This window comes from Carlito syrichta, unplaced genomic scaffold, assembly GCF_000164805.1.
Source record: "Carlito syrichta isolate Samal-C Ts95f unplaced genomic scaffold, Tarsius_syrichta-2.0.1 Scaffold288207, whole genome shotgun sequence".
In the NCBI taxonomy this organism is placed as follows: Eukaryota; Metazoa; Chordata; class Mammalia; order Primates; family Tarsiidae; genus Carlito; species Carlito syrichta.
The window spans coordinates 56869-77170 of NW_007232303.1; the positions used below are offsets into that span (position 1 = coordinate 56869).

The 20302-nt window shown below is 38.2% G+C and overlaps 1 protein-coding gene across 1 annotated transcript in view; it reads right to left on the reverse strand.

The window, feature by feature from the left end:
• Positions 1 to 346: 346 nt before the first annotated feature.
• The window catches only part of LOC103255522 (putative RNA-binding protein Luc7-like 2), a 66284-nt gene continuing 46328 nt past the window's right edge, over positions 347 to 20302 (reverse strand). Inside the window, 7 exon segments of the mRNA XM_021710161.1 lie at positions 347 to 1483; positions 1486 to 1649; positions 5444 to 5635; positions 10838 to 10867; positions 14667 to 14758; positions 16373 to 16549; positions 20014 to 20157. Of these exon segments, the coding sequence (XP_021565836.1) occupies positions 1443 to 1483; positions 1486 to 1649; positions 5444 to 5635; positions 10838 to 10867; positions 14667 to 14758; positions 16373 to 16549; positions 20014 to 20157 (840 nt within the window). The 3' untranslated portion in view covers positions 347 to 1442.

Consider the following 20302-nt stretch of genomic DNA (forward strand, 5'->3'; position numbering starts at 1 on the left):
ATCCTTCAGTGTTAGTGAGGCATAGTTAGTTTAGTAATTTGGTAACTTGATGAGTGTGTGTCCCTTTTTGATGTAAATCTGGCATCACTTAGAATGGTCTTAGTTTCCCATTCACATTCACAGAGGCCCACATGCCTCTGTCACATCAAAACTGTGAAATTTGGGGACCAAAGACATAAACAGGTCTTGAGAGGTGACCTTAGTTAACTATACTTACAGACACTCCTTTCATTACCTAATGAATTTTTGCTCCTCAAATTTTCCAGAATCACAAGTGACTCCCGCTGACTTCAGCCTAAGTCACTAGTGGAGATACAGCTTCAATGCAGAAACTTAAGTCTCATGATGTTTGTTACATACACTGTCTTTATTTAGGTTTGTTAAATGAGAATAAAACAAAAACAAAATATACCAATTTCTTCTGCAGGTCCAGTCCTTCTCTATAGCGTTGTTACAGACAACCCTGAAGCAGCTGGAATAGTCAGCCAGGGCCCCGGCGGAGCAAGTTCATCCGGAATCTCTGCAAGTATGTACTTCCATTGGTGCCTTGCACAGGAAGGCACTGTTAATGATGTAACAGAACAGAGGAAATGCCCACAGCAAATAATTCTAGTGACAATTTACTAGACAAGTTACAGTTTAATAATGGTGGCGGTGATTGTTTCTTTCACTTTATTATTATTTTTTACAATAAGGGTGTAGCCTTTATACTCCACACACACAAAATAAAACAAAAAGTGCTTATTACGAAAGCGTCCCTGCCCCCACCCCCTCAGAACATCCTGAACATAGCAATTCAGTAGAACAGAAAAATCTCAAGACAAATTTGATTTCAAAATTTCAATAAAAAAGCAAAAGTATGTAATGCAACAGCTGTTCAATTTCCAACTCTAAATAGGCACCATTAAACAACAACAACAACAAAAGCCAGTATTTTAAATTTCTCCAGCACACATTCCAGTATAAATGCTCTGAACTGTAATCAGCTAGTAATTAATAATGGGAATAGAGCCTTAGAACAGAAGCTATATTGCTTCCCTGCCCCATTTCTCTTATAATTGGAGGGTACAGGTATTAGGGGATACAAAAGTCAGAGGAAGAATTAAAAAGAAAAATTCCCAAAGCTGCTGCTGTATGGGCTAGGAAGACAGCATTTTACAAATGTTCAACAAACCCTAAGGCAAGTAACACAATTTGTTCACTATCACTCCTACTTGAAAGAATAGAGATCAGTGTATTATATAAAACTGTACTTGCAGAATTGTATTTCAGGTTCACCAGAAACTATGGATGTAGTTTTAGGCTTCATCAAAGAAAACAGGTTCAGTTCAGATCAAGTTCGATACTGTACATCTAAGCCTAGCTGGATCGATGTCTGGATCTGCTCACTGTCCCCCTGAACAGCTGTGAACTAACCAATAGTGTGTAACTCCATAGGAAGCTTAAGGGTTGAAGATATGTACACAGCTAGTTAGATCTCCCCTGCTTCGCGCTCTTCAGAGCTTCTCCTGTCTTCTGATCTGCCATTAGCACTCTCATAGGACCGCTTCTTATCTTTCCGATCTCTGTCACGAGGTGATCTGTCTCTTGAACTCCTGTCTCTGTCACGTGATGCTAAGTCTTGGTCTCTGAATCTTTCTTTTGAGGATCTGAAAAATATTAATTTGAGGAGCAAAATATGTTGGGAAACCCAAAAATCCAAATGAAAGAATAGGATAAATATGTTAAGCTACTGATAGCTGTAGATATCTAGAAATACACCAAGACAGAGAAGTCAGCTTCCTGACAAAACAGATCACTACTATAGTTGATAAGGGTACCCAAACAAGATGGTGAAAATAAGTAGCTGAGGGTCAAAGGCATAAGCTAAAATAACTTCTTACTGGATGCTCTCTCATCACCTCAATCACAAAGCTTCTCCAATTCATAAAAAAAAGTCTTTAATATAAAAATAATATATAGATAACAGCTTTAAAAAGTGAAAATATCAAAGTTTTAAATGATTTAGAACAGGAGTCAGCAAACTTTTTCCATTTGCTATCTGGGCAGATAGCAAATGTCTGTGGTACTGCAGGTCACATAAATCCTCTGCAGTAGTCTTCTTCCATTTTTTCTTTTTTACCAGCTCTTTAAGAATATAAAAACCATCCATAGCTTGCTGGCTGTACAACAACAGGCAACAGTTTGCCAACACCTGAGTCAGATAAGAGAACTACTCAATAATAACATGGCTTTAAATAACTATTTATTATTTTTTCATAGGCTATCTCCTATAGGAAACCATTTATTATTTTTAAAATGTGCTTTACTCCTCCTTAGTTTATTCTAACCGACAGGGAAAAAAAAACCAACCAGAAGACAGAGGAAGAGACTCACATTATAATAAATCTTGATTAATCATAACTTTCTGACTACCTTCTCCATGCCTATACTCAATTTTAATAAAAAAGGTAAATAATAACAAATTCCTATCAGAGATTCAATTAGGGAAAACCAAAAGGTATTATAGGATCAGAAAAAATGTGAAATCTTCTATGCTTTCAACACCTGGAACGAATCAACAGCATACATGTATATGTGGTTCTTTATGGATGACACAGTGCTTTTACATAATGATCTTGACCCATGTTCAGAATTAGGATCTGAAGCACTGCCAACAATTTGAATAAGTAATACTTTCAGGGAAAAATAAAAACTACTACCGTACTCAGTTGTTTTCCCCCACATCAGATGGATAATGTGTCAACGTCATAACAAGGCTCAAGGGAGGCACATCTCACACAAGAGCATGAACACTCAATCATCACGCTTATGAACCACAAAAAGATCTGTACCCGGTTTTAGAAATACAGTTAAGCAAAAAAGATCAAAAGATTAAATAATGTTAACTTGGAACATTCTACTTAAGGTTGTAGTAAACTTAATTTTAAAACTATGTGTTAAAAAAAAAAATCACACAGTGCAAGTTTAGTGATTGCTCGTCTACACTACCCCTATCCAGGCCCTTTATAGGAAGAGAATATGAAAAGAGAAATGATATCTAGACTAAGGATACTAGATGCTCATAAGTGCCAGAGGTCAGTAATAATAACTAAAAAAAAAACTATGAGACAAGTGTCCTACAAATGTTTTATAAGACATTACAATGCCCCACACATAAGCAGTTTCCATACACTATTTGCCTTAAACTACCAATAATCCTAATAAAGCAGGTACTCTTACTAGTTTTATTTAACAGATGGGGGAAAGATGGTGGGATAATTAAATTACTCGGCCAAGGCCAATGAATCCAAGTAGTCTGAATCTGAGGTCTGCACTATACATATCTGAACAGAGCAAACAGCAGAAAGATGCAAATGGTCCTAATTTATGCAAAGAAACTATGCCAGGAAAAGGTCACCAGACAATCTACTTACATCAGAGACCAAGATTTCACAGTAGGGTCAGGAGAACAGCAAAACAAAAAAAGGCTTTTAATTAGAACCTTTACTTTGAAAAATTAAACACAAATGTGTAGCAATAGCTTGATGTTATCTTATATTTAGTATATAACATATAGGTTTTAACAGCAATTATTTGTTAACTTTTAGTAAAAACAAAGAATGATGCTTTAAAAGAGAATAACTGGTATTCAAAGATGGAAAAGTGTTCTTGAGAAAAGCAAAATTTTTAATAGTTTTACAAAAATAATCCTCTTTATGAACATGTTGACATCTTAGATGTGGGGGGCATCATGGAGTATGGTGGAAAACTTTCCTATACAACTTCATAAATGCAAGAAGCATCAGAGAAGGAACTAAGATAACACAGTCTCAGAACGAGGGGACTTCATGCCCATCCCTCCCATCACCACCACCATCACCACCACCACCAATAAAGACATTTAAGAGGTGACCAACACTAAAAACAATGACAGCTGGGCAGGCGACTCAAGACACTGCGTAAACCTTCCATCACCAAGCATGATGATATGCAAAATTTAGCGTGCAGGTAAGACTCAAGGAGAACTTTTAAAAAATGCTTATTTCTGAACAGTGCACTGAGGGTGGCCCCCAAAATACAGTTTCAAGAGTATGAGACAAGTGTCCTACAAATCATTGTTCCTTACAAATTCCCTGCCCATTCTCTGCATTCACCTATGATAGTCACTCTACATGAAATATCTTTTTCTAAGCTGATTCTACCTGTTCAAATCATACCCATTTTATCCAAGTTTTATTGACCGAAGCTGTTTTTTATTACTCTGGTATTTCCCTCATCTAAACTCTTGATGATACATAGTTTAGCACTTCATGTGTAGCCTTACACCAGTCTAATTATTGTCAAATATGTCGATTCTGTATTCTAACTCATATAGGATACTTAGAGCAACTTAAAATTGTTCAACTGTTATATTTCTTTGCTATTTTTTACTAAGTCTAGTACAGTACAAAGTATACAATTCTTACTGATTAGAGTCACCTTAAGGACAACTGAGAACAAGATCAGAATATAAGAAATAAAATACTGATTGAAAGCCTATTAATAATCTCAGCTTATAAGTGATTTCCTGGAATGGATAGTTGAGAGTCAAAAAAATGGAAAGAGTTTAACAGCTTTCTGTGGGTTCTATTATGGACTTTATATAGATTACTCCATAGAAAACATAAGACTAGTAGGTACTAGGCACTCAAAAAATGTTTATCATACATATGCTAAGAATAGTTATCAAGAAAAAAGCAATTTTAAACATGGCTTACATTACATAGAAATTACCTGTTTTAAGAGCCATCATGTGACCTGAGTAGTTTTGGGAGTTTGGTCTATATAGACTATGAGTGCTAAACTCTACCACATTATAATCCTTTGTCTGTTCCCAATAGATATTCAAGTCCTTAACATACCCTACCCTGTGTCTGCACCTTTTGAGTTTTTTCATCATACCAAGGAAGTCCTGTAGCTTCCTTAAGATTCTGAATCCGCCCTGCCAAGCTAAAGGTATATAACAATATGTTATATATAGCACAGATTAAACAAGAATATACTAGAATGTGTCTGCTCTGAAGAAGTACATCAGCTCAAATAAGTCTGGAAAACAATAAATCAAACAAAACTAAACAAGTCTTTTAATAAAAGAACTTTTCAGAGCCCCTAGTTTGCTAACAGTATTGGTACTTAAAATTATTTGCCTGTACATAACTTTTTTCCAAGACACACTAAGCCGAGAAAAGCATAATCTCTGCACATATCAGTTCCAATTTCTTGCTCTGGCTCATAAGTATATTCTTTCAGAACTACCCATACAATCAATCACAAAAAAAGTGTTATACACCCACACACAAATGTGTACATATTACCAGATGCAAGTTTCAAATCAATAATGTAAATATAAGTAACACAAGTAAACATAAACAACACTAAAACGTCAAGGTAGCTCCATATCCTCTGATTGACACATCAATACCTCCTCTTGGATCGTTCCCTGCTCCTATCTCTAGAACTGTGCCGACTTCTCTGGTGGCTGCGGCTGCGGCTGCGGCTGCTAGAGCGAGACCTGTGGCGATGGCGTTTCTCCCGAGATTTGGATCGAGTTCTCCTCTTGCGTTCCCGTGACATGGAGCGAGATCGATGTCTGCGATGCTCTCTGGACCTGGATCTACAAGGTAAGATTTGATTTTGTTTTTAGCTTTCATCAGTATAGTATTTACTAAAGTCTTTTCTACAAAGAGAAACTAGTTTTCAGTAGCCTTCCTTAATGCCTATTCTATTCCAAGTCAACTAAAAAGCTGGAGTGTTATTAACTAAATACCAGAACTTAAAATAAAAATTAAAACACGAATATCAGAGGTAGATGAGTCTTGTATAAATTGATACCAAACATATTCTTGGAACCAAATGGAAGGAGGCAAGGTAGGAGGATCACTTGAGCCCAGGAGTCCAAGACCAGCCTGGGCAGCACAGCAAGTTCCTATCTCTAAAAAATAAAAACCAGCCAGGTGTGGTGGCACATGCCTGTAGTCCAAGCTACTCAGAAGGTTAAGGCAGGGGGATTATATAAGTGCATGAGTTTGAGACCACAGTAAGCCACTCCAGCCTAAGTAAGACTCACTCCAAAGTGAGACTGTCTCTAAAAACAGTAACAAAAAAAAATGAAGGAAACATTTGTACTAGTACTTTATGCCAGGGATTGTATTACTTAGATGCCTTATGAATTTAATTTCATTTAAATTTAGATTTTAACATTCTTTAGAAATGAATTATGTACTTGATAGGCACGGATAGGAGGGAAAAGAGGCATGAGAAAGAATACTGTTTTCAATAAATTACTATCTTTCTCAATTATAACAGAAATAAATTTTGAATGCCCACAATGTGCATGCCTAATTGCAGTGTAATCAAAACACAGTAAGACAGTTCTGTATTCAAGGAGCACATACTTTGGGAGAAAAAAAATGCAAAAATCATTTTAGAGAACTGTAAGTGGCAAAAAATGTATTTCTAATGAGTACATAGGAGTAGAGAAGGAAAACATTTTGAAGAAACCAGAAAGAATGATACTTCTGTGGTCTTGACCAAGTTGCAAACCAACCTGTGTGGTAAGAATGAAAACGGCACACAGAGGACATAAAGACCGACAGAAAACAAGGAAAAAGAAAGGCAAGCAACTTTGTTAAAAAGAGTCACTTTAAGAATGATGAAGCTGGAATCGGTGGCTCAGCCTGTAATCCCTCGCTTGGGGAGGCCGAGGTGAGTGGATTGCTGGAGCCTGAGGGTTCGAGACCCGCCTGGGCAACTTGGTGAGACCTCATCTCTACAATAAATCAAAAATTAGCCAGGCGTGGTGTGCGTGCCTGTAACTCCAGCTACTTGGAAGACTGAGGTGGAAGGATCGCCGGAGCCCAGCAGGTCAAGGCTGCGGTGGCTGGGAGCATGCCACTGCACTCCAGTCTGGGCAACAGAGTGAGACTCCAACTCAAAAAAAAAAAGAATGATGAAAGGCCAGGCATGGTGGCTCAAGCCTGCAATCTCAACACTTTGGGAAGCTGAGGCAGAACTGTTGAGACCAGTTGGTACAACAGAGTGAGACCCCATCTCTGTAAGAAATTTAAAAATTAGTTGGGCATGCTAGTGCATGCCTGCAATACTAATAACACTTTGGGAAGCTGAGGCAGGAGGACTGCTTGAGCCCAAAAGTTCAAGACCTGTCTGTTCAAAATAGTGAGACCCCGTCTCTATAAGAAATCTAAAAATTAGCTGGACATGATGGTGCATGCCTGTAGTCCCCTAGCTACCTGGGAGGCTAAGGCGTGAGGAGTTTCAAGGCTGCAATGAGCTATTATAAAGCCACTGTATTCTAGTCTGAGAAACATAGAAAGATTCTGTCTCTTAAGGAAAAAAAAACAATGAAAATGTTCTCAAATGGATTATGGTGATAGTTGCACAACTTTAAATTTACGAAAAATCACTGTCTTGTACACTTGAAATGGATAGATCTTATGGCACAGTGTAAATTATACCTCAATAAAGCTGTTGAAATTTTAAGTCACTTTAAGAATGTGATATTTTCTCATAATTTGATATACAGTAAGTAGGGTGTATTATACAGATGAGATAGTTTACAAACTGAGTTATTTTCAAATAATTTTTTTCAATAAATTAAGTTTAAAGCTTCCAGCTTATGTTAACATTATAGTTAAAGAAAAATGAATGTAACAGACTTAGCATCAACCACTGGTCAACAATATTTTTCTAAAAGTGAATAGAATATTTCCAAAAAGAAGTTATAAAACTCTTTCTTTTTCTTTTTAAATATATTTCCTTTCTTTTTTTTTATTGAGTTGGAGTCTCACACTGTCACCTGGGCTGGAGTGCAGTGGTACGTTCAAGGTCATCACAGCTTCGACCTGCTGGGCTCAGGCGATCCTTCCACCTCAGCTTTCCAAGTAGCTGGAAGTACAGGCACATGCCACCACGTCTAGCTAATTTCTTGACTTATTGTAGAGATGATGAGGTCTTGCCAAGTTGCCCAGGCTGGTGTTGAACCCCTGGGCTCAGGCAATCCTTTTGCCGCTGCCTCATAAAGTGCTAGGGTTACAGGTGTGAGCTACCATGTCCACATAAAACTCTTTCAATGAGTTTTATCAAATGATATTTTGTTTAACCGCTCATTTTAACTATTATACATTATATTTCTTCCAATGTGTAATATTATTCATTAAATCTGAGATAAGTATTCATTCAACCAAAAAATATTTACTGGGTACCTTTAATACTGTTCTAGGTACTAGAGAGATTGAGAAGTAAATAAAATAAAGTCCCTGAATTCACAGTGCTTATATTCTGGAAAAGGGTCTTTACAGATTATGTAGGAAGTAAATAAAAATTTCAAATGGTTAAAAAAAAAAGACAGCTTAAGTAGGGTAAAAATGGATAGAGAAATGGGTGGCAACATTTTATACAGAAGAGGCAGGGAAGTCTTTTCTGACAGAATGGCATCTAAGCAAAGTGAAAAGAAGTAAAGAAGTAAGTGGACCAGCCATCTTAGAGAAGACAGCTCAGGTAGGGGAACACAGATGCAAAGACCTGAAGTAAAGAGAGCTCAGCATGTTGAAGGAATAGAGAAGACCATATTGGCTGGAAGCAACATCAGGTCTCACAGGCAAGATGATCAAATATTTTATCATTCAAACCAGGAGGCTCTGAATAAGTTATATAGAGTGAAATGGGAGGTTATTAGTAAATATTCTGAGGCAAGAGACATAACCAGAAGTACCCCAGGGCAGATTGGGCTATATGGTCACCCTACTTAAAAGCTATGGTAAGAACAACTCCTGTGAATGAGATAAGAAACCTTTGCAAGGTTTAAACAGAGGGCTGACATGACGAATTTCATTTTTTTTAAAGGGTTCATTCTGGCTGACATGTGGAAAGCAGAATGAGGTGAAGAAGGAGAGCAGGCAAGCATAAAATAAGGAGGTCATTTAAGAAGGAGAGCAGGCAAGCATAAAATAAGGAGGTCATTTAAGAGGTTATCATAATATCGTGGTAACAGGACTACAAGAGTAGAAATCTCATTCCTGGTCCAAATGTCTAAAGATGTTCTATGTTCACTGGGTATGGTGGCTCACATCTGTAATGCCAGCACTCTGAAAGGCTGAGGAAGAAGGATCACTTGAGACCAGGAGTTCCAGACTACCCTGGGAAACACAGTGAGACCTTCATCTCTAAAAAAATAAAAGTAAAAAAATTAGCTAGGCATGGTAGTGCATGCCTGTAGTCCTAGCGACTAGAAATGAGGCAGGAGGTGGCTTGAGGTCAGGACGTAGAGGCTGCAATGAGCTAATACCCTACCAATCCACTTCAGCCTGGGTGACAGAATGAGACCTTATGGTCTATGTACAAATACGTTAGCTTTTCAACAAAGGTACCATCTTGTATTAATCAAGCGGCAAAGAAGAGCAGTATCATAATTTAATGTTTCTACTTCTCATCTTGAATGCAAGAAACTAATAACAAGATAAATTAGCTGACACAATTGGTCCCATTTATTAATGTCTTTTCGTTTCTTAGTGTTTTAGGCAAAAATACCACTGAAAGATTATAAAAAGAAGCCGGGCTCGGTGGTTCAGCCTGTAATCCCGTGCCTTTGGGAGGCTGAGGTGAGTGGATTGCCTGAGCCCACGGGTTCGAGACCCGCCTGGGGCAGCAAGATCTCATCTCTACAATAAACCAAAAAAACAGCCAGGCGTGGTAGCGCATGCTTGTAATTCCAGCTACTTGGAAGACTGAGGCGGAAGGATCGCCGGAGCCCAGCAGGTCGAGGCTGCGGTGGACGGGAGCCTCTTTCTGGGCGATGGAGTGAGACTCCAACTCCAAAAAAAAAGAACTAAGAGGCAGCTAATAGAAACAGAAGGTTTTTCTTTCATAACAATAAATGCTCTATATTTTAAGTAAAAGTTCACAGGAAATACTCCCTAGAGTTTAGAATACTCAGAAGATTAAAAAAGAAGGTATAATCTGAACAAGAGAAATGGCAGGATTCAGAAAAGAATGAGAAAGGGCATTCTAGGTGGAGATGAATGAAGTAAAGTTCAACGACTGGCAAGTGAAAAACTAAGAATAATTAAGTAGAACACATTTCTGTACTATTCTCAGAAAAAAATGTATCAAGTAACTGAATGCTGAAAGTAAAAAGAAAATACTATCTTTTCCTTACTTTCTGTGAAGACTATACAAAAAAAATCAGTAATAAATTTATATAAAGTCAAGAGTAGAGCATATACTAAAGATTTAGTTTCCCGTAACCCAAACTGGATCACTCATTCAAAAATGTGCCCAACTAGTTACACTACTTATATTTCCAACAGGTACTATCTTAGAACATTTTTTTCTTTAGTTGCAATCTCACTCTGTCTCCCAGGCTGGAGTGCAGTGGCACGCTCACGGTCACCATAGCCTTGACCTGCTGAACTCAGGGGATCCTTCTGTCTCAGCCTTCCAAATAGCTGGAACTACAGGCATGTGCCACTATGCCTAGCTAACTTTTTGACATATTGCAGAGATAAGGTCTCGCCAAGTTGCCCAGGCTGGTCTTGAACCTGTAGGCTCAGGCAATTTTCTCACCTCGGCCTCCCAAAGTGCTGGGATTATAGGTGTGAGCACTGTATATAATTTTATGCTGATGAAATTATTACAATTCATGAGCACGTTCTGACTTTTAAGTATCTTCTCAAATGGCAATGGTCAAAATTGAACTATAAAATTAAATCTCATTAATTTCTAAAACATATTTAATGTATTAAAACTACCTTTGAAAAAACCAGCTTCACTACTTATACCTGTCTTATATAACACCTACCTTTTGGGATTCTTGCTATGTGATCGGGACCTAAAAAAAGAATATCTATTTTTAGAAAAGTGACAATAAATAAATAAATAAATAAATAACCCTGCAATGTTAAACTGTATTCTTCCTGATTTCTATTTTTAAAATTAATTTATAAATATAAGACATGTACTTATGCACATAAATTATTCCAAATGAACCACAAACTCTACAAATTTCCCCACCTTGCCAGGTTGCCCTTAAACTCAGGATACCTAGTTCTTAAAGAACATGCTTCTGAGAGACTAAATCACAGTACAGGTTGAGTATCCCTTCTTTGAAATGCTGCAAGTATTCTGGATTATGGATTTTTTTCAAATTTTGAAACATCTGCGTTATAATTTTTCGGTTGAGCACCCTGTATCTGAAAACCAAAATCTTCCAGTGACTATGTCCTCTGAACATTGTGTCAGCACCTCAAAAGTTTCAGATTTTGGGGCTTGCTGGATTTCAGATTTTTGGATTCAAGATGCTCAACCCAAACGTCACAACTTCTTAATTCCCCAGAAACCACTTCCCAGCTTGGAAAACATTTTTTAATATGTCTTTTCTTTTCTCCCTTGTAAGAACAGAGTATAATTTCTGTCAGAGTATAATTTCTGTCACCTGAAATGCATACACTCTGGGGCTACAAACTCATACAATAATTCCTAGACACCCAACTCAATCTACCAACATCTGCTTCTTTGCAGGAAATAAGATACTCTTTATATAATGTACTCTTCACTTTCCTAGCACACAGTTAATGCTCAATAAAAAGTCACAGTTAATATTATGGTTAGCAGGACATTTTTGTGGATGATGTGAGTTTTACCTCTGGGTCTACCACTCACCATCTGTGTTACTTGGATACATTATACAACTTCCCTTGGCTTAGTCTGTCAATGGCAAAAGAGGGATAGTAATATAAGTTTCACTGGGGGTGGGGGCTGGAAAGATTAGATAAATATGGATAGACTCCTTAGTACAGTGCCTGGCATACAATAAACACCCAGTAAATGAATGTGATTTTTTTGTAGTTATCCTTTCAACACCACAGTAATAATTCCATCTTGTTTACCCTAGCTTCTAATTTCCTCATCTTCCATAATTAATTATATTTCATTAAGTTCACAGAGTCAACCATTTTTCTAAACATTTCTGAAACAAAGTTACATTTTATAATGACTGTCAAAAGAAACTTGCCCGTTAGTAAAGTAGTAAGATACTTTCTTGTTATCTACAAATGTGAATATGTAGTCCTGCAAAGAACTTATTTTTTTTTTAACTTGTTACTGACTGGAAACTCAGATTTTTTGTTCTCATTTGACTTTATCTCAATTGAATCTTAAATTGAGACTTAAGATGTTATTTAAAATGCCATTATTAAACTATCTCAAATACTAGAATACCGACTTTCAGTTAACTGGTCAAGATTAAGATACTTATATAATTACATATTTGTGTAATTTGCATAGTAACATTTTTTAAAAGTAAACAGAAGGACTTAGCATTCTTGCTCACAAAAGAGCAAGGAGATAAAATCTCTGATGTAAAATTTACGGTAAATGAAGAAAAGTATCTCTCAATGGAGGACTGAATCACTTCCCCTAACAAGAAGCAATGTCTACACATAACTTTGTTTTATTTTGTCAATCTGTGCAAACAGATTACCTGTTACAAGCCATATAACACAAATGAAGTCTGTTTAAACTTCTTAAAAGACTGCGTATGACATGCTCAAAGCATGGAGGAAGTTAGCATAACCTACTCACATACTATGAAATGCTTTTTTTTTTTTGAGTTGGAGTCTCACTCTGTCGCCAAGGCTGGAGTGCAGTGGCACACTCACAGCCACTGCAGCCTCGACCCGCTGGGCTCCGGTGATTCTTCTGCCTCAGCCTTCCAAGTAGCTGGAACTATAGGTGCATGGCTACCATGCCCAGCTAGTTTTTGATTTATTGTAGAGATGAGGTCTTGTCAAGTTGCCCGGGTGGGTCTTGAACCTGTAGGTTCAGGCAATTCACTCGCCTCGGCCTCCCAAAGTGCTGGGATTACAGGTTGAGCCACCAAGCCCAGCCACAGCCACGAAAGGCTTTAATTAGGGTCAGGTGTGGTAGTTCCCTCCTATAATCCCAGTCCTTTCAGAAGCCAAGATGGTAGTATTGCTTGAGCCCAGGAATTTAAGATCAGCCTGGGCAACACAGCAAGACTTCATCCTACAAAAAATAAAATAAAAAGAAGTTAGCTGGGTAAGGTGGTGCACACCTATAGTCCTAGCTACTCAGGAGGCTGAAGTGCAAGGACTGCCCAAGCCCAGGAGGTTAAGGCCATAGTGAACTGTTATCATGCTACCGCAATGCAGCCTGGGTGACAGAATGAGAGCATGACTCCAAAAAAAAAATTAATAAAAGGTTTTAATTAACTTAAGCACATCTGCTAACTCTGCAGAGAAGGTATTTAAATTTCAGGTGTGTACTGCAATTAAGGGAACACTATTAATTAGAACTACAGGCAAATCCTTTGTGATATGCCTGCCCATCCCAAAGTTGTTAAAGAAGTTATAAAGGTAACACAAACTGTTGTCACCATTATATGTGATTTTAGTTGCCAAAGGATAAAAGTGACTCAGAATAACGTTCAGACATTCTAAATATAAAACATTGTAAGATTTTTTCAATTAATAAATATTACTATAAGCAGAATTATATACATTTAGCTATTACTAAATTAATAGGCTGGGCGTGGTGGCTCATGCCTATAATCCCAGTACTTTCGGAGGCCAAGGGGGTAGAATCCCTTGAGCCTAGGAGTTCGAGACCTGGAGAGCAACACAGTGAGACATCCTCTCTACAAAAAAATCTTTAACAAATAGCCAAGGGTGATGGCTTGTGCTTGTAGTCCCAGCTCCCGGGAAGCTGAGGTGAGGGGGTCACTTGAGCCTAGGGGGTCGAGGCTGCAGTGAGCCGAGATCACACCACTGCACTACAGCCTGAGCAACAGAGTAAGACCGTGTCTCTAAATAAATACATATATTACTTTTTAAAATGATTTATGGCTCCTAGAATTGAAGAGATAAAGAACCACAGTTCAATCTTTTAAAAAAAAAAAAAAATTAATGAAACAAAACAAAAAAAACCCTCAAACTTTTTTTTTTTTTTTTTTTTTTGAGTTGGAGTCTCACTCGGTCGCCCAGACTGGAGTGCAGTGGCCGCTCCCAGCCACCACAGCCTCGACCTGCTGGGCTCCGGCGATCCTTCCGCCTCAGGCTTCCAAGTAGCCGGAATTACAGGCGTGCGCCACGACGCCCGGCTAATGTTTTGATTTATTGTAGAGATGAGGTCTTGCCTGCCCAGGCAGGTCTCGAACCCACAGGCTCAGGTAATCCACTCACCTCAGCCTCCCAAAGGCGTGGGATTACAGGCTGAGCCACCGAGCCCGGCTTCAAACTTTTTAACAAGTATAAAACATATCATAAAAGCAAATAGTTCTATGGCAACCTGGCACAAATGTAGGCCAATATGAAAAATCAGAAGGCTAGAAACAGGTTTTGCTATAAATCTTATAAGACATGAAGATATGAGGCATTTTTTATTCACTCTTCTACACATTTTGGAGGAAATCACTTTCAGTTAAATGGTCAAGATTAAGATACTTATATAATTACATATTTGTGTAATTTGCATAGTAACATTTTTTAAAAGTAAACAGAAATATTCCAAATTGTGTGACTATTGCATTACTCTCTAAAATTTTATATCAATCACATCTTTTTCTAGAACAAGGAGGCTCAACTTCAAATATTTAGGCCAGTACTTCATACCTCCTCAGTTTCTCTCTTTCTTCTCTCTCCCTTTCTTCTCGTCGTTTCAGACGTTCCTGGTTTCTTTTCTCCTGCTTCTCAGCGACAACTCTCTTGAAAATGATAATAAATGAGCATATTTACTGGATCCATTCTTAATCAGTTTAACCCTAAATGTTATCATTATCTGGTCTCTAATATCAGGTCAATTGTCATCAGAATCTGCTTAATCATAGTTCAAGTTGAAATTTTACCGGGTATAATCATTGGCTTACAAATCTGCTTTCCAAAAATCTCTCCCCATTTTGTGAAAAATTTGTAAAATTTCGCATTTCTCCATGACTTTTTAATGACATTTCAAAATCAATTCTACAAGATTTTTCTGCTGGAAACATTTTCCAGCATTATATTGTTAAAAAAAAAAAATCAACCATTATAAAATATAAGTTTTCACGCACCCTTTGATTTCTAACATGGAAATGTCTTCTGTCACTTCCAATTACCACCCTGGTTCTGTTGCTTTTAAAGATAGGAGCAGCCAGGCATGGTGGCTCACACCTGTAATTCCAGCACTTTGGGAGGCAGAGGCGAGTGGACTGTCAGAGCCCAGGAGTTCGAGACCAGCCTGGGCAACCTGGGGAGACCTTGTCTCTACAATAAATCAAAAGATAGGCTGGGCATGCGCCTGTGGTTCCAACTACTTGGAAGGCTGAGGTAGAAGGATCGCCTGAGACCAGCAGGTCGAGGCTGTGGTGGCCATGAGTGTGCCACTACACTCCAGCCTGAGTGACAGTGAGACTCTGACTCAAAAATAAAAAATAAAGATATGAGTAAAACACTAGAGTTCTGTTGCTAGATCTGTTTATGCAAAGATTCCCAAGTAGGTACCACTTCTGAGTTTTAACCTGAAGCCCAGTCATTTGCTACAGTGAAACTCATTTTAAAACTTGAGATCATCCTAGCTACTCAGAATAATGAAAGGAGCTCTCATGGTTACCTGCCAATATGGAGATGTTTCTAGGCATTTTCTGATTCCACATTATTTTAAATGGATCTTGGGTTAATTCCAGTGATAATAATTACATAGAAAATGACTATCCAGTATTTCTCATCTTTGAGCTAGTCCTCAATTCATGACAAAATGCCACAATGTCACAATTTATAAAAGACTAGCTACAGCCATTTAAAAGTAAAATAGATTATATCCACTAAAACAGCCTCATCTTTACCACTTCAGAAACACCTCCAAATTTTTCTTTTTGGTTATCCCCTCAAAAGAACTGAAGAGATGAGTAAAATCTGTGTTGCCTTTTTCACAATGGCCTACAAATTTAGGTAACAGTGACTGTCCTTTTCTTAATATATAGATTTCATCCTAAGTCTTTTCTGAATGGAGGCAGAAACATAAAACTAGGGGTTCCACAAGCTTGTCATTCAGTGAAGACCTGCAAAATATTTCAAATAAATATTGGGCTCATAGTCTCAATCTTTCTATAATTATTATATTAAATATTATTAGTGACCTTATTGAAAGAACAATGAAAAATTTAGCCAACTCTGTATAAAAAATTAGTTTAGAAACCACTCTGAATTCAGTATGAATTGTTAAGATACTAAATAGAACTTAATCACAATCAAGAATATTGTACAAAAAGACAACTGATACAGATAAAAAAAAACAAGTGGTTAAACAGGATAAAGTGAGGAGTATTAATTTACCAATGTACCTTTAATTCTTCAAGCTTCTCTCTTATTTCAATAAATCCCAGGTGTAGTTTACCCCCAAAATGATCAGCCAGTCGTCTGTCATTATCATGAAGACCTAAATAGGCAGAGCAGACTTCACAGACTCGAAGTTTCTGCTGCTGAAAACTGGAAGCTGGCATAGAATTCCGATAAACTTCCTAGACAAAAGTGAGAAAACGATAATCATATTTACCAAAAGTCAAACAAATAAAATATACTATGCTTATACCAACAATGTTTTTTCTTTTTTTTTTTGAGTCGGAGTTTCACTCTGTTGCCCAGGCTGGAGTGCAGTGGCACAATGATGGCCACTGAAACCTCAAACTGCTGGGTTCAAGAGATCCCTTCCCCTCAGCCTTTTAAGTAGCTGGGATCACAGGCATGTGCTACCATGCCTGGCTGCTAATATAATAATAATAATAATATTTATGTATGTATGAATGACACGAGGTTTGGCCATGTTGCTCAGGTTGGTCTCAAACTCCTGGGCTCAGGTGATCCTCTTGCCTCAGCCTCCCAAAGAGCTGAAATTACAGGTGTGAGGCACCGCACCCAGCCCCCAAAATATTTTCTAATGAATATACAAAAACATAACTATTTTGTAATGAGAATTATAGGCTCCTCTTTATCCCTATCCTCCATCCTTGGGACCTCTCCACTGGAGTAGAAGGAAATAAAGTATAAACATGAACAGAAATCAATGAAAAAACAAACAAACAATAAAATCACAGGGTCGAGTCAGGCGCGGTGGCTCACGCCTATCATCCTAGCACTTTGGGAGGCTGAGGTGAGGGGACTGCCTGAACCCAGGGGTTAGAGACAAGCCTGGGCAACTTGGCGAGACCTCATCTCTAAAATAAATCAAAAATTAGCTGGGCATGGTGGCACGTGCCTGTAATTCCAGCTACTTGGAAGGCTGAGGTGGAAGGATCACCTAGCCCAGCAGGTCAAGGTTGCTGTGGCTGGGAGTATGCCACTGCACTCGAGCCTGGACAACAGAGTAAGACTCCAACTTAAAAAAAACAAAACAAACACAAAGTTGGTTATTTGAGAAGAAATAGAAAAATGACAAACATCGAGCTAGATAGATCAATTGCCAACAGCTTCTACAGACATTAAAAAGGAACATGCTGTGCATGTTGGCTCACATCAGTAATCCCAGTGACTCAGGAGGCTGAGTGGGGAGGATTCTTTGAAGCTAGGAGTTTGATATCAGCCTGGGAAACACAGCAAGACTCTGAATCTACAGAAAATTTAAAAAATTAGCCAGGTGTGGTGGCACACGTCTGAAGTCCTAAGCTACCCAGGAGACCGGGGCAGAAGAATTGCCCATGAGTTCAAAGCTGAAGTGAGTTATGATCATACACCTGTACTCTGGCTAGGTGACAGAGTTGAGACCCTGCCTCTTAATTAAAAAAAAAAAAAGATTATGAATAGCTTTATGCCAGTAAATGCAAGAACTGAGAGATTTGTGTAAGACAAATTTCCAAAAGTGATTAGAAACAGAAAAAACTGAATATCCCTATAATGACTAAAGAATTTAAGTAAAATAATTTCACATAAAGAAAACTCCAGTCCTTGGTGGCTTCACTGTTGAATTCTATCAAATATTTAAAGGAAGAAAAATCGCCTATAATCCCAGTACTTTGGGAGGCGGAGGCAGGAGGACTGCCTGAGCAGGGTTTCAAGGGTTTTAAACCAGCCTGAGCAACATGGCGAGACCTCGTCTCTACAATAAACCAAAAAAAATCAGCTGGGAGTAGTGGCGCATGCCTGTGGTTCCAGCTACATGGAAGACTGAGGTGGAAAGATCGCCTAATTCCAGATCAAGGCTGTGGTGGCCATGACCATGCTACTACACTCCAGTCTGGATGGCCGAGTAAGACTCCGACTCAAAATAATAAAAATAAAAATAAAGGAAGAAAAATACCAATCCTACAAAAATACTTTCAAAAAAGATAAAAATTTCCCAACTCATTTTATGAATTGGCATTATCCTGATATCAAACCAAAGATAAAGTCATTATGTGAATAAGTTATTAAGAATGGCTGGCAAAGCCAGGCACAATGGCTCACACCTATAACCTCAGCACTTTGGGAGGCTAAGGTGGGAAGGTAGTTTGAGGCTAGGAGTTTGAGACCAGCCTGGGCATCACAGTGAGACCTCATCTCTATGAAAATTTTAAAAATTAGCCAGACATGGTGGTGTGTACCTGCAGACCCAGCTACTCAGGAGACTGAGGTGGAAAGATCATTTGAGCCCAGGACGTGGAGGCTGTGATGAGTAGTGACCGTTTCACTGCACTCCAGCCTGGGCGTTAGAGTGAGACTCTGACCGGGGTGGGGGGGGGAGGTTGGGGAAGACGATAATCTGGTTAATAAGTCTTCCTTCAACTCCTTTCTGGGAAAAATTTCTGATTATGTATTAGGCCTTTCTCTTTCTTCAAAAGAATGTATTATTTTCTTGATGTCTCATGGCCATGATTATAATACTGGCATTATACAGGTTCCATGAGAAGTAATGACCATAGTTTTTCCTTTCTTCCTCCCTCTTCTCAATTCTTGTCTTCTTCCTCTGCTGAAAATCAGCACTAATGTTAAGGCAGAATAAAAGCAAGATGGTAGAAGAGGTACTAAAATGGATTCCCTCTATGCTGCTTTTCCTCTCTTGTCTGAAGAACATACCTGATATCAGAACATAAAGAAAAATAAAAAGCAAGCATCTCAAAGAAGTTTGAGTAATAGGGTTTTCTTTCTTTCTTTTTTTTTTTTAAGAGACAGGATCTTGCTACATTGTCCACGCTGGACTTGAACTCTTAGACTCAAGTGATCCTGCAAACTTAGCCTCCTGAGTAGCTGAGACTAGTGTGCACCACTGTACCCAGCTTCCTTCCTTTTTTTGACCTTGCCACAACAAACCGTGCCCTCTTGACAGCCAAAAAACCTTACACTGATAAAAAGAAAACAAAGGAGTGGGGGTCCCCTGGACTGAGGAAACACTGTAGAGGAGGGCTCAGGTATCTATGGAGACCATGCAGGTCCTGAAAAGCAGGCCAGGTGTGATACAGTTAGAAGGAATGGAGACTATGGCAAAGGATACAGTACAATCCTTACCAAAGACATCTGATTTTCCAAACATCGGGTGCACCAATCAAAATAAAACTTTGACTGCAGGATATCAGATTTTGATCTGTGCTATGAAGGAAGAATGAGAAAAGGCTCCCTAGGTGCTAGCAGATTGTACAGAGATGGGAAGAGAAGTAAGAATGTGACAGATACATGGGGGCTGAGTGGGGAAATGTATCGTGCAGAGAATATATATGTATCTATGGTGTGTGTTTAACTGCTGTGTACGACTGGTTACTAGTTTAATTTCACTTACCATTACAAGTTATAAATTTCCACAGATCAATAGCTCCAAACTCCAAAAATCAACTGATTTTGAAACAAACACATTAGTATGACATGGACCACCTATTTTAAAATTAAATTCCATTTAATAAGAACTTCTTAATAACTTCCAATGAAATATATGCTCTTCAAGAAGTAGATACTAAAGCCTTATCTAGTATTTTTTATTGTCAAAGTAAGCAGAATTCATCTACTACTATTAAAAATTTACCTCTGCTTCTCTTTTCTTTGCGCGTGCTTTCTCTACTTCATCCATTACTTTCTGGGATTCTTCCACATTCCCTTCAGCTCCTAGTTGTTCCACCTTGGCTAACAACTTGCCAATTTCTTCATTTAACTCATGGACACGTTCTGCCTAGAAAGAAAAAGAACATAGAGAAACAGAACAAATATAAACTTCAAAATATTCTTAAAATGCTCAGAAAAGATTTGTTATCTAAGGCAAGATGAGCATAAATAATGCTTTCCAACATAGTCTCAAATGAAGCAGTGAGACATCA